The 15,333-nt window shown below is 45.9% G+C and overlaps 2 protein-coding genes across 2 annotated transcripts; both read left to right on the top strand.

Moving 5' to 3' along the window:
* Positions 1-274: 274 nt before the first annotated feature.
* LOC307073803 (olfactory receptor 13C7-like) lies at positions 275-1,192 on the top strand (the record flags this gene model as incomplete). Its single annotated transcript, XM_079733765.1, has 1 exon — positions 275-1,192. One exon carries the CDS (start codon positions 275-277, stop codon positions 1,190-1,192), a length of 918 nt encoding a protein of 305 aa, XP_079589891.1.
* Positions 1,193-2,223: 1,031 nt separating this feature from the next.
* On the top strand, positions 2,224-12,072 carry ube2g2 (ubiquitin-conjugating enzyme E2G 2). Its single transcript, XM_079732617.1, has 6 exons — positions 2,224-2,345; positions 2,852-2,887; positions 3,142-3,187; positions 4,646-4,764; positions 10,916-11,056; positions 11,164-12,072. The coding sequence occupies exons 1-6, from the start codon at positions 2,303-2,305 to the stop codon at positions 11,274-11,276; spliced, it is 498 nt and encodes a 165-aa protein (XP_079588743.1). The 5' UTR covers positions 2,224-2,302; the 3' UTR covers positions 11,277-12,072.
* Positions 12,073-15,333: the final 3,261 nt, after the last annotated feature.

Genomic DNA, 15,333 nt, shown 5'->3' with positions numbered 1-15,333 from the left:
TGGGCAGCAGGAGAAACAGAGAGACATGACAAATATCCATATTATTGAGTTGTTAAAGCTCTCTTTGAGTTCCAATCAGCATATGTTTTGATCAGGGTACCAGGGGTCCCTGAACGGTCTGAACCTCCCTGGGGGCGGGGCTGATTGGTGATGAGGTCATCACAACATCTGAACTCCAGAGAGACGTCCATCTCCACTCATAAAAGCTGGAGGCGGGCACAGCCCAATTCTGATGGCCTTAAATGCGTCCCAGCTTGGGGGCCACAGTCCCAACATGACACTCATAACGCTGCTGGGGTTCCGGGGTGTAGGGCGGTATAACTCTGTGTGTTTCTCCATCCTGCTGCTAGTGTACAGCTTCATCCTGCTGAGCGACCTGGTGGTCCTGTATGTGATCTGCTCCCAGAGCAGCCTCCACCACCAGCCCATGTTCATATTCATCGCTGCACTGCTGCTCAACTCCCTGGTGGGCAGCAGCGCCATCCTGCCCAAGCTCCTTGTGGACCTGCTCTCCGCATCGGAGCCCACCATCTCCCTCTCCATGTGCATCCTGCAGGCCTTTGTCACCTACTTCATCGGCGCCTCGGGGTTCACCCTGCTGTCCGTCATGGCCTACGACCGATACGTCTCAATCTGCCGGCCGCTGCAGTACCACACCCTCATCACCAAGGCCCGGGTGAGGGTTATGCTGGTGGGGGCGTGGCTTGCCCCTGGCTGTCTGATCGGTGGAGCCACTCTGCTGACCAGCAGGGTGCCGCTGTGCAGGCTGGGCATGGAGCGACTGTACTGTAACATCTACTCACTGGCCAAGCAGGGCTGCGGGGACATCCTGCTAAGCAATGTCTACGGCATGCTGGGCATCTTCCTCACCGTGTACCTGCCCAGCCTCTTCGTCTTCTACTCCTACGCACGCATCCTGGCCGTCTGCATGCAGAGCTCCAGAGTCTTCATTGGCAAGGCCCTTCAGACCTGCCTTCCTCACCTGCTGGTCTTCATCAACTACTTCATCACCACCTCCTACGAGGTCATCGGCAGCAGAACGGAGGCCGACCCTCGCAGCATGGCCCCCACCCTGGTGTCCCTGCTCGTCATCATCATCCCCACCATGTGTAACCCAATCATCTATGGCTTGAAGATGAAGGACATCTCGAGACAAATCAAACGGCTGCATAGACTGCAGAACACACATTGACTGTTCGCACATTATTCACCCTGCCGCTTCCAATCATGATTCATGTATTCAAGCATCTATGTTGTCATGTTTTTAGTTTAACATTCCCACCCTGGTACAGCCAGTGTTTTCACAGAGTGTGAGTGTGTGTGTGTGTGTGTGTGTGTGTGTGTGTGTGTGTGTGTGTGTGTGTGTGTGTGTGTGTGTGTGTGTGTGTGTGTTTGTGTGTGTGTGTAAGGAACCAGCAGTAAATGTGTTACTGAGGTGCTGTCTGACTGATTTCCTATTTTGTTTAATTCAGTTTAATTCCACCAATCATCAGTGTTGTGTTCATGCACATTCAATGATATATGATTATTGAATACCAACTTATGAACTTAAGGCTGCTGCAGGTTTGAGGGTTAAGAGAGAGAGAGAGACCAGGAGAGGTTATTAGACTGCACCCGTTTATGTAATTATGCTCTTATTGTTGCTCTTATTAGTTAGTATGAAGCTGTTGTTTACTCTATGCATTTGCTACATAGCAAAGTTGTGTAACTTGTCACTGTACAAAATGACAATAATGATTTATAGTGATATCTGATTATTAAACAGATCTTTATCTGTGTTATACTGCACATAATAAAACGCATCTTTCTCTACCTCGGAAAGACTAAACTAGTCCTTTTGTAATAGAAAACTACAACGTCCAGGTAAACTGAAACACTGGAATAAGTATTATACTAACATACTATACGAATAACTATTATACTGATATATAGGTCTGAAGTCTATTGTGGACGTTATCCCGGGACGGTTCAGTAGTAAGTGATCTGACTGTAAAGAATAAGAGTGAGCTGTATGGTCTATTCTGAATACTTCCTTCGTTTCCTTTACAATGAATCATTGTCAAGTCAATTGTTGAAACGTAATCATTGAACGGGATTCGTTGGGAAGAATATTATTAAAATGACAAAGTGTTCAGCTGCATAATGTCCAACAAGCGACCGCTGGAGGACAGGTTGACGTCACGGAGTTGTCACCGCGGTGACGGCGTGTGAGCATGCGCAGTATGCCGACTGTGTTGACAGCTGTGTTGTCAGGTTTCTATTGACTCGATACTCCTGATCGGATCTCCACAGTTGGAGGATAATGGCCGGGACAGCGCTCAAAAGACTCATGGCGGAGTATAAACGTGAGTTAATGTTGTTACGTTATGTTATAAGGTTACCTTACCCTGTTAACTCTGCTATCATCAAAGTAGCTAACTCTGTTAGCATCACAGTAGCTAACCCTACTAGCACCACAGTAGCCAGCCTGTGTCAGTGTTTATTAGAGTCTCCTCCACTCTGGTTGCATGGAAACTATTAAACACGTTTGCTAACAGACAGGCCAGCTGAGCGTGGAATGTTATAACACGTTATGTGTTATAACACGTTACCTCTTAACTCTATTTGATGAGTCCTCTTCAGTCTACTTGATGTGTCCTCGTCAGTGTACTGGATTAGTCCTCTTCAGTCTGTACTTGGTGAGTCCTCTTCAGTCTACTGGATGAGTCCTCTTCAGTCTAATGGATTAGTCATCTTCAGTCTACTGGATGAGTCCTCTTCAGGCTACTGGATGAGTCCTCTTCAGTCTACTGGATGAGTCCTCTTCAGTCTACTTGATGGGTCCTCATCATGTGTTCTTTGTGTTCCTCAGAGCTGACCCTGAACCCCCCAGAAGGCATCGTGGCAGGTGAGAGGGCGGCTGTGGTTAGCCAAACTGTTTTCTATATTGACCAATGTTCTACAAATGGAATAAACTCAATCCACTGTGATTTTTTTTTTTTTATTGTGACCACAACTTATAGAAAGGTTCAACTTAAACTTAAACCATTTATATGGCATCAAATTGTTTCATGTAAAGCTGTAAACCAATAATATGACATCATGTTTCCTACATGACATCATGCTTTATATTTAACCTTAAACCAACGTGTTTGTGTCCAGGTCCGGCCAATGAGGAGAACTTCTTTGAGTGGGAAGCTCTGATCATGTAAGTTACTAACATCTCGAGATGTGAGGTTCAGATCGTGCCTGGACCTGGTCCAGGACGCTGCCACTAGGCCGGGACCTCTCCACTGGCTTTCAGTGTGGTTCAAAATCCACCTCCAGGTTTTCCTGTTGTTCTTTAAAAGGCCCCTCTTAAATGAGGGACCTTGAAGCCCTTATTCCAACTCCAGACCGCTTATTCCTTTTAAATCCAGGGTCAAAACAATATTTTAATCTTCAAGGCTTGGATTTTATCTGGTTGGATTTGTGCCTGGAATGTGTCTCTTTTATCTGTGTACAGTGATGCTTATATGTATTTTTGATTCTCATCATGATTTTACTCACCTGCCGTGAGCTGTACGGCACTTTGGTCAACCAACGTGTTTTTAAACGTGCTTTAGAAATAAACTCACGCACACACATAGCTATGAAGCTCTAACTGTAACTCTGAAGTATTGAAGTTAGAATCCATTAACGTTGGTTAAAGTCTCTATTCATTAAGTCTGGTCAGGCAACACAGACAGCAGAAGACACAGGTCAGATATTATCAGCATATAAATCAGAAGAAAGGTCTGATCTATTTCAGCTAGCTTCATTATGAAGTCTGAAGGTCTCATCTCTGATTGACTCTAGTATCGTTATTCTGCAGGTACAATGTGTGACCTCTAGGTGTCTCTCCTCCCCTGCCGACAGTTGAACACAGAGTAGAAATGTCTTCATGTGTGTCCATAGTTCCTCTTGTATTTTCTATCTGGTCTGCATCAGTAGGTCCTAACCTTTGCCTTCAGGTGGACCACTAAATATCAACCTGAGCCCCTTCATACACATACGTTCGTTTTTATGAATTCCCATGACCAAAGTGTGCTAGGGTAATAAAGAAGGCCATGGCCAATGGGAAGAGTGGAAAGAAAAAAGTGTTTAATTATCAAACACAAACCATTCAATTACAAAATTATTATTTTTTAAATAATAAAAAGTTATAATACTATATTTACTCAAGGATATCATAATATTAATATATTTATTTTCAATGATTTATATATATTTTTATATTTATTGTAAATTTAATGATTATTGCCTGAGGTTGCTAGACTAATCAAGATGAATACAGCAGTCACTGATCTATGTCCCAATCTTTCTTTCTCCCTGTTTGTTTCCCTCCCTTCCCGTCTGTCTATATTCATCCATGTCTACTTGTCTTTCTCCCTGTCTGTTTGTCGTCCTCCATGTCTGTTTACCTAACTGAGTGTCTTGTCTGCCTATCGGTTTTTCTCCCTCCCTGGCTGTCTGGCTGTCTTGTGTGTCTCCCTCCCTGTCTGTCTGTGTGTGTGTCTCCCTTCCTGTCTCCCTGTGGGTCTGTTTGTGGGTCTGTCTGTGTGTGTGTCTCCCTCCCTTTCGGTCCGTTTGTCTGTCTGTCTGTCTGTCTGTCTGTCTGTCTGTCTAACTGTCTGTCTGTCTCCAGGGGTCCTGAGGACACGTGTTTTGAAGGAGGAGTGTTTCCTGCTGTCCTCAGTTTCCCGTCTGACTACCCCCTCAGCCCCCCGAAGATGAGGTTCATTTGTGACATGTTCCACCCCAATAGTAAGTTCTGGTCCCCCCTCACAAGGACTGGTAGATGATACAGAGTACTGGTACCCACTACAAGGACTAGTAGATGATACAGAGTACTGGTACACAATCACAAGGACTAGTAGATGATACAGAGTACTGGTCCCCCCCTCACAAGGACTAGTAGATGATACAGAGTACTGGTACACAATCACAAGGACTAGTAGATGATACAGAGTACTGGTCCCCCCCTCACAAGGACTAGTAGATGATACAGAGTACTGGTCCCCCCTCACAAGAACTGTTAGACGATACAGAGTACTGTGGCCTACTACAAGGACTGGTAGACATACAGAGTACTGGTACTCACTACAAGGACAAGTAGAAGATACAGAGTAATGGTATCCCCTCATCAAGGACTAGTAGATGATACAGAGTACTGGTACACCCTCACAAGGACTGGTAGACGATACAGAGTACTGGTACACACTCAAAGGGACTGGTAGACCATACTTGGGTTTGGTTTAGTTGTGAACGTGATCCGACTCTAGGAAGCAAAACCAAAACCAATCCTTTGTTGGATGAATAGACTAGTTATATTCAGAAATAATAATATTCAGCCAGGTATTTGGGATCTTTTCGAAGATAAAGGTAAATCTGGTCTGACATAGATGAGCATTCAGGGCTAATCTAAATCTGGTCAAACGACTATTTGAAGCAGTTGATGGTGGTCGCACCAAAACTGACATTTTCAACAATTCAGTAAATGCTGGAACTGATAGGAACCCTAGTACAAGTCTGGGGACCATGGGTGTGTGGCCGTGGGCAGTAGTGTTAATGAGCTCCTCAGGACCTCTCTGGGCTTCACTGGCTCATTGAAGGATGTCTCTGTTTGTGGATTTTGTCCAACTTGTCCCACTGACGCTCTGTAAAATGTGGATGCACAACTTTATATTGGACTTGAATATCCATAAACCACAGAAGACAATCATATTGCTGGTACCGTTATCCACAATTATGGTGCTTGTGTGCTTGCAAAATAATATCCGCACTCACTTTCAGAACCAAATCTTTTACATGAACTTTGAACTGTGAATCACTTGGATGCTCCTTCCCAGTTCCTGCTGACCTCTCTCTCCAGTAGGGTTCTGTCCACAGTGGCTTCATGATGTCCAACCTGTCCACCTCCTAGTTTAGTCCTATGTGTTCCGCAGCCAAACGCATTATACGTACACAGCACACACCTCTAGATGGTGGCGAGCCGATTTATTTATTGCTACCTTCCTGCCTTGCTAAGAAAAAAGTTTAAGTGAAATTTATTTTAAATGCGTCTTTATTGTAAAGGCTAGAAACCTGCATGCTATAATGTTTTTGACATTTTGGAACAACGCTCTTAGATTCATAATCTAAGAAATCGGTTCCATCTCATGTATAATATGTTAGGCCATCATGTGTGAGAGATAGGTTATGTATGAAACGGTATGGTTGAGTTGTGCTCCTTCACTCCACCCTCACCCCTTCATTCCACCCTCACTCCACCCTCACTCCTTAACTCCACCCGTACCTTCACTCCACCCTCACTCCTTCACCCCACCCTCACACTACCCTCAATCCTCACTCCACCCTCCCTTTACCTTCACTCCATCCTCACTCCTCACTCTGGAGCTCCTTCACTCCACCCTAACTACTCACTCTGGAGCTCCTTCACTCCACCCTAACTCCTCTCTCTGGAGCTCCTTCACTCCACCCTCACTCCACACTCTGGAGCTCCTTCACGCCACCCTCACTCCACCCTAACTCCTCTCTCTGGAGCTCCTTCACTCCACCCTCACTCCTCACTCTGGAGCTCCTTCACTCCACCCTCACTCCTTAACTCCACCCTTACTCCTCCCTCCCTCCTGACTCTCCCAACAGTTTGGTATTCATCCACAGTGGCGTTAGGATAGCCACACATCCTTCCTCCACCATTCCCACACTACAACATCCGTCAGTTTTGTATAGAGGCCACTGTGTAAGCCAATGTGTTCACCTCATGGTAACAAGGTGGGGGCTTCAGTTTTGGAGAAACGAGTATAGCGAGTAGAGTTTAAAAGTATAGTAAAAATTATGGATTGTGGTAAACGTAATGTGATTTTTTTTTTCTCACTTGCTTTAATATCGCATGTCGCATTCTCAAGTGTGTGCAATTAATCTATGCACATTTTATAGATCTTTAATTTAAACTTGAAGTAAAACTTGGAGTTCTGTTCTGAAAGTGAGTGTGGAAGACAAGTTTTTTACAAGACAAGTAAAAATGTGTAGATCGTGAAATATCACTGTCTATTTCATTTTACAGAGCACATACAGTGGGGCAAAAAAGTATTTAGTCAACCACCAATTGTGCAAGTTCTCCCACTTAAAAAGATGAGAGAGCCCTGTTATTTTCATCATAGGTATACCTCAGCTATGAAAGACAAAATGAAAAAAAAAAAATCTAGAAAATCACATTGTCTGATTTTTAAAGAATTTATTTGCAAATTATGGTGGAAAATAAGTATTTGGTCAATAACAAAAGGTAATCTCAATACTTTGTTACATGCCCTTTGTTGGCAATGACAGAGGTCAAACGTTTTCTGTAAGTCTTTACAAGGTTTTCACACACTGCTGCTGGTATTTTGGCCCATTCCTCCATGCAGATCTCCTCTAGAGCAGTGATGTTTTTGGGCCTTCGCTGGGCAACACGGACTTTCAACTCCCTCCAAAGATTTTCTATGGGGTTGAGATCTGGAGACTGGCTAGGCCACTCCAGGACCTTGAAATGCTTCTTACGAAGCCACTCCTTCGTTGCCCGGGCGGTGTGTTTGGGGTCATTGTCATGCTGAAAGAGCCAGCCACGTTTCATCTTTAGTGCCCTTGCTGATGGAAGGAGGTTTTCACTCAAAATCTCACGATACACGGCCCCATTCATTCTTTCTGTCACACGGATCAGACGTCCTGGTCCCTTGGCAGAAAAACAGCCCCAAAGCATGATGTTTCCACCCCCATGCTTCACTGTAGGTATGGTGTTCTTTGGATGCAACTCAGCATTCTTTCTCCTCCAAACACGACGAGTTGAGTTTTTACCAAAAAGTTCTATTTTGGTTTCATCTGACCATATGACATTATCCCAATCCTGTTCTGGATCATCCAAATGCTCTCTAGCAAACTTCAAACAGGCCCGGACATGCACTGGCTTTAGCAGGGGGACACGTCTGGCACTGCAGGATTTGAGTCCCTGGCGGCGTAGTGTGTTAGTGATGGTAGCCTTTGTTACTTTGGTCCCAGCTCTCTGGAGGTCATTCACTAGGTCCCCCCGTGTGGTTCTGAGATTTTTGTTCACCGTTCTTGTGATCATTTTGACCCCCCAGGGTGAGATCTTGTGTGGAGCCCCAGATCGAGGGAGATTATCAGTGGTCTTGTATGTATTCCATTTCCTAATAATTGCTCCCACAGTTGATTTCTTCACACCAAGCTGCTTACCTATTGCAGATTCAGACTTCCCAGCCTGGTGCAGGTCTACAATTGTGTTTCTGGTGTCCTTTGACAGCTCTTTGGTCTTGGCAATAGTGGAGTTTGGAGTGTGACTGTTTGAGGTTGTGGACAGGTGTCTTTTATACTGATAAGGAGTTCAAACTGGTGCCATTAATACAGGTAACGAGTGGAGGACAGAGGAGCCTCTTAAAGAAGAAGTTACAGGTCTGTGACAGCCAGAAATCTTGCTGGTTTGTAGGTGACCAAATACTTATTTTCCACCATTATTTGCAAATAAATTCTTAAAAAATCAGACAATGTGATTTTCTGGATTTTTTTTTTCCATTTTGTATCTCATAGCTGAGGTTTACCTATGATGAAAATTACAGGCCTCTCACGTCTTTTTAAGTGGGAAAACTTGCACAATTGGTGGCTGACTAAATACTTTTTTGCCCCACTGTATATCCCAAGTATTTGTGGATCGGGGTCTACATAATTGTTTAATTGCATGTCTTCTAGAGTCAGCAGGTGTTCTGGAAGGGGACATGAGATATTCTTGTAAAGTCAGCAGGTGTTCTCTGGAGGAGGTCATGAGATGTTCTTCTAGAGCAGTGGTATTCACTATTTTTTTCAGGAGAGCCGCACTGACAGGACAACGTCAACAGGAGAGCCATTTTTACCGCAAAGTATCAAAAGCTATAAATCCAGTCATAAATAAGTATGCCTGCTTAATAATATGTCCTCCCTGAAGCAGTGTTTCCCACAGAATTTTGTGAAACTGTGGAGGGAACCCGATCCTTAGCGGGGTCCGGGGGCATGCTCCCCCAGAAGAAAATTTGGTACCTTTTAACCTGGAATGCATCAATCTGGTGCACTTTGAGAGGAAAATTAAGACTTGTGTGACTGTGTGCTATTTTCTGGAATAATGTGGAGACACTGGGTCACATAACATGGAAGCTATTGAAGAATAAGTTAATAAGAATAAGTCCATCCAAAGAGCACATTCTCTGTTGTTATGCAGGAAAACCGCCAATCTGTCGCTGTCAGCTGTCAGCGTAGAGCCGAGCAAGTTTAAAAATATTCTCTAGACAAGGCTATATTTCCACCTTTTAATGCCGCTGTTGATTTATTTTTTAAATAATTGTTTGTATTGTTTTTTTAAATATCTGTATTCACTGCATGATCATATCACTGTATATTTTTACCGCCATGCAAGCCGCAAATAGAGGCTTGGCGAGCCGCATGTGGCTTGCGAGCCGCGCAATGAGTAATGCTGTTCTAGAGTCAACAGGTGTTTTCTTGTGGCTCGAAAACTATCCACCAAGTACGAGTAGAACACACTGATCAAGTACTGGTACACAATCCACAGCTCTAGTTGTACACACTACTGTTAGTGTTGTTGTTTTCAGGTTACTCGTGTGTCTAGGTACGTGGGATGACATCATGGTTGTAAAGGGTTAGCCTGCAGTTAGCCTAGCGTGGTGATTAGCCCTGTGGAGACTGTCATTAAGCAGGTTCTCTGTGCTATGCTAACCATAGGGCCGGTCTGAGCGTGCTCCCGATAAGAGCACGATGACATGATGACGGTGGGCAGCACCACCGTCATCATCATTTCCGGGCCTCCATCATGTGCACAAACCCACACGGGGAACACACAGCTCACGTTGACCAATGGTCTCCTACCTTCATCCCTGAACATTAGCTCCAGGGGGGTATATCCTGCTCACATCAGATTGTGATGAACGGGTGGTGATGAGGATGGTGATACCGGTGATGTTGATTTCATTATATTAATACTGAATAATGTGTGATCGAGTCTATTTGATGGCAGATTGTGTATCTCTGGTAGTGATAATGTGTTATTGACCATATTGGATGGCAGGTTGTGTATCTCTTGTAGTGATAATAGACTGTGTTTGGGCATGAGGTGCGAGGTTCTTAACCTTGTAATTAAATCCAGTTGGTTATGGCTCAACATGTATGATTTGCTCCCGCTAGTATAAGCAGTGAAGCTGCTCACTATTCTATGGAGAACTTCTTTGCCGTTGCAGTTAAGATATTTGCATAATTAGTTAGTTAACTTAGTTAACTGACCTGATGCTGAGGAATCCATGCTGGCTCTCTCCGCCCGCCAGGCTCTGCCTGTTAGTTCTTTACTGACCAGCCACCACTCATGGGCTAGGATCAGGCTGCTCCATCTCGTATAGTAACCAGTTAACTGGGTAGTGATGATCATGGGTATGTTCCAGTTTATCCAGACGGTGTGTATCTCTAGTAGTGATGATCATCGGTATGTTCCAGTTTATCCACAGGGTGTGCATCTCTACAATTACAATTACAATTAGGGCATTTAGCAAACGCTTTTATCCAAAGCGACTTACATCGGATAATACACACATTGACACACTGAGTCAATCATGCAAGGCAACAGCCACCTCGTCCTAAGCCAACCCATCTCTAGTACTGATGATCATGGGTATGTTCTAGTTTATCCACAGGGTGTGTATCTCTAGTAGTGATGATCATATGTATGTTCCAATTTATCCACAGGGTGTGTATCTCTAGTAGTGATGATCATGGGTATGTTCTAGTTTATTCACAGGGTGTGTATCTCTAGTAGTGATGATCATAGGTATGTTCCAGTTTATCCACAGGGTGTGTACCTCTAGTAGTGATGGTCATGGGTATGTTCCAGTTTATCCAGACGGCCGGGTGTGTATCTCCATCCTCCACGCCCCGGGTGACGACCCCATGGGCTACGAGAGCAGTGCTGAGAGATGGAGCCCAGTGCAGAGTGTGGAGAAGATTCTGCTGTCTGTAGTCAGCATGCTGGCAGGTACCTACCTACCGGTCTGTCTGTCTGTTTGTCTGTCTGTCTGTCTGTCTGTGGACAGCATGCTAGAAGGTCCCCCTCTTGACTGTGTGACCACGTCCTGTCTTTAGAGCCCAACGATGAGAGTGGTGCCAATGTGGACGCGTCTAAGATGTGGAGAGAAGACCGCCTGCAGTTCAACCAGCTGGCCCAGCAGGTTGTCCGCAGGTCCCTGGGCCTCTAGACATGAGATCATCAGCCTGAGAGCGTGCGTGTGCGTTTGTGTGTGTGTGTGTGTGTGTGTGTGTGTTAGTGTTGAATCATGGACGTCTAGAACCCTACGTCGCTCAAGAGATATCACAGAACCTGCTCACTAGTCATGACAACCAGGAGAGACAACACCACCCGGCCATGATGGAGCACAAACTGAAGACCATTGATCAATCTCTCTGTGTGTGTGTGTGTGTGTGTGTGTGTGTGTGTGTGTGTGTGTGTGTTAAAGAACTGCTTCAGAGACTCAGTATTAGAGGAGCAGTATAACTCAAGCCACACCCCTTCCCATTTTGCACCAATGAGGACAGAGATACAGCTTTCAATTCATGAGCCTATCAGTGGTCTACCCAGTGTGATGAACTCACTGGTCACCTCTTCATTCAATTAATAAACTAAATGAATACTACAAATACCTCTTACCTCTTTTAGTGTGCAGGCGTTTCTTTGTGTATGTGTAAGAAACTACTGGTATGTGTGTTTTTTTTCAACCTTGTGGATAAACACCAGCTTTCTCCTTGCTGGGTGCTACTGTAGCAAGCTTAGGGCTGCTCGATTGTGGAAAAATCATAATCACGATTATTTTGGTCAAGATTGAAATAACGACTATTAAAAAGATTATTTTTGAGTTTGAAAACATGATGTATTTATTCAGCATGTCTCCCAAAAACACTTTGTAACTGCAAACTTTGAAATTTCGTCTTAAAAAATTACACAAAATGGTCAAAAAGAAAATGTTCAAATCTAAAATAATGTACAGAATTGTATCAAGCTGTTGTGCACTTTCTATAAAACATTTAAGAAAAATAAATAAATAATAATAATCGAAAACTCGATTATGTTACTTTTGTGATCGTCGAACGCTAAAATCGAGATCGAAATTCGATTAATTGCCCAGCCCTAAGCAAGCTATTTGCTCAGTGCTTATGTAGCATGCTACATAAGCACTTTACCGGCTAGGAAGTGTTGCTAAGATACACACTATGAGAAGACTCTAGGATACATAGGATGGGATTGTACCATATATCCTAGAAGGATAGTATTGTAGGAAACATCCTAGAAGGAGAGGATCCTAGGAAACATCCTAGGAGAGGATCCGAGGAAACATCTAGAAGGAGAGGACCCTAGGAAAAATCCTAGAAGAAGAGGATCCTAGGAAGCATCTTAGAAGGAGAGAATCATAGGAAGCAGTATTATATATATAACAGTATAGAGAGTATTCTAGTAAAATTTTCACTGCATATTGGATGGCCCTAGTATTAATGCTAGCAGTGCTATATGTTGACAGCAATAGTATTCAAACTAACAGTACTATTGGATGACAGCAGTAGTATTGTACTAGCAGTACTATAGGGTTATGCAGTACTGAATGTTGTAGATGGCAGCAGTAGTATTAGAACTAGCAGTAGTACTATAGTAGGAGAGTAGTAGTATAAGTTATAGCAGTACTATAGGATGACAACAGTAGTTTTAGTACTAGAAGTACTATAGGTTAATGCAGTAGTATTAGTACTAGCAGTACTATAGGTTATTGCAGTAGTATTATTTCCAGAAGTACTGTAGGTTAATGCAGTAGATTCAAGAGTTTTATTGGTCACAAACCTGTAAAAGAAATGCAGTGAAATGAAAAGTGGCAGTGCCTGCAGAGATTGTGCAACATTCAAAACAATTGCAATAATTAGCCCCATACAGCATAATCGAAACAGTTTAGAAGTTAAAATTGTGCAAAAGAAATAAATAGAGATATTCTGTACAGTAAAAGGAAATATTAATAATTAAATTGAGGTAGTCTATGTTATTTCTTTGTGTCTGCATGTGTGCACAAGTTGGACAGCATGTGTGACTTGGTTGGGGGCCGAGGTTGGCTCAGTCTCTCTGTTTTCGAAGCATGACATCGGAGGTGTTTGCCTGATCGCAGCACTACAAACAGTCCGTTATTGGGGTGATGGGAACCCTTCATGATCCTACAGGCTCTGGTTGTCCTCCTCCTGGTGTATGCCTCCCTGTGTTCAGCATTTGGGTCCCCACGTCCTGTTTCTCTAACAGTACGAACTGGCCATCATGGACCCAGCTGACACAGAGGCATTCCGTCAGGTGATCTCCCGTCAAGGGACACTCCTGGGGCAGCATGATCAGATCCTGCAGGAGATCACCTCCAACCTCCGTGAGCTGACCGTCTCAGTACACTCCCAGCGCCCCGTCTCTCCGGAACCCCCATTCCATGCCCCTGGTCCATCGGCTTCCTCCAGGGAGCCGTTTATCCCAGCCCCCGAACGCTACGAAGGGGACCTGGGTTCCTGTCGGCCCTTCCTCCTTCAGTGCTCTCTGGTCTTCGAGCTACAGCCCCAGACCTACCCCACCGAGAAGTCACGGATCGCCTATCTGATCGGCTCCTTGCGAGGTGAGGCCCTCGCCTGGGCGGTAGCCGTGTGGGAACGTGGTTTCGCGGTGTGTTCAGACTATTTCGCCTTCACCGAGGAGATGCGCAAGGTGTTCGATCACCCGGTCCGGGGCAAAGAGGCCTCTCAGCGTCTTCGCCAGGGTTCCCGCGGTGTCGCCTCCTTCACGGTTGAGTTCCGCACCCTTGCGGCTGAGAGCGGCTGGAACGAGGAAGCTCTGCAGGGGGTTTTCCTAAATGCCCTCGCCGATGACATCAAGGACCAGCTGACTTCTCGGGAGGAATCTACAAGCCTAGATCAGTTGATCGCTCTCTCCATTTGCTTGGACAATCGCTTGCGCGAACGCCGCAGAGAGAGAGGTCTACGCTCGTCCTCCGCGCACCCGTTCGGACCACCTGCAACACCTCAACCCTCCCCTTTGTTTTCCGCTCCACCCCGTCCCGAGCGGGGACTCTCTCCTGAGCCCATGCAAATCGGTCGCATGCATCTCTCCCCCGAGGAGAGGGAACGCCGTATGCGCTCCGGTTCCTGCCTCTACTGCGGTCTTCCGGGCCATCTCCGGGCAACCTGCCCCTCGCTTTCGGGAAAAGAACGGGCTTGCCAGTAATCCGAGGGATCCTGGCGAGCCGCTCCCGTAACCCCTCGGTCTCCCGTCCCCTCCTGGAAGCTGTCCTCCTGTGGCAGGATCAGACCCTCCCGCTCTCTATCCTCCTGGACTCCGGAGCTGATGAGAGTTTTATTGATCGGGAGTTGGTTCTTCGTTTGAAGATCGACACTGTTCCGCTTGACCCCCCAATCGAGACCCTGGTGCTAGACGGGAGGACACTCACGCGGGTGGAGCACCGTACCGTTCCGGTCAACCTACTCGTCTCAGGCAATCACCACGAGTCCATCTCGCTTCTGGTGATTTCCAGCCCCTTCTCCTCGGTCGTTCTGGGTTACCCCTGGTTTAAAACACACAACCCCCAGATCGATTGGGGTACAGGTTGTGTAACGGTCTGGAGTACGCACTGCCTGTCCCAGTGTTTGCGGTCCGCTCAGTCGCCTCGGGCGCCAGAGCTCGAGTCTGCCGCCGCACCTCCTAACCTGTCCTCCGTTCCGGAGGAGTACCACGACCTTGGGGAGGTGTTCAGCAAGGCCCACGCCTTGTCCTTGCCCCCCCACCGTCCTTATGACTGCGCAATCGACCTCCTTTCCGGGGCTCCTCTCCCGGGGAGTCGCCTGTTCAATCTTTCTTGGCCCGAGCGTGAGTCTATGGAGGAGTACATCGGGGAATCCCTCACCGCTGGGATCATCCGGCCATCCTCTTCACCGGAAGGAGCGGGGTTCTTCTTTGTGGGGAAGAAGGATGGCTCGCTTCGTCCCTGCATCGACTACCGTGGTTTGAACAACATCATGGTGATCAACAAGTACCCCTTGCCCCTCATTAGTTCCCCCTTCATCCCCCTCCACGGAGTCACGGTCTTCACCAAGCTTGACCTGTGTAACGCATACCACCTGGTCCGTATCCGGGAGGGAGATGAGTGGAAGACTGCGTTCAACACCCCTTTGGGCCACTTTGAGTACCTGGTCATGCCCTTCGGACTCACCAACGCCCCCGCTGTCTTCCAGTCCCTGGTCAACGACGTCCTC

This window comes from Pollachius pollachius (assembly GCF_949987615.1).
Source record: "Pollachius pollachius genome assembly, chromosome: 3".
Lineage (NCBI taxonomy): Eukaryota > Metazoa > Chordata > Actinopteri > Gadiformes > Gadidae > Pollachius > Pollachius pollachius.
Note: the sequence above shows the minus strand (reverse complement) of the source record. Positions and strands in the feature narration are given on the sequence as shown.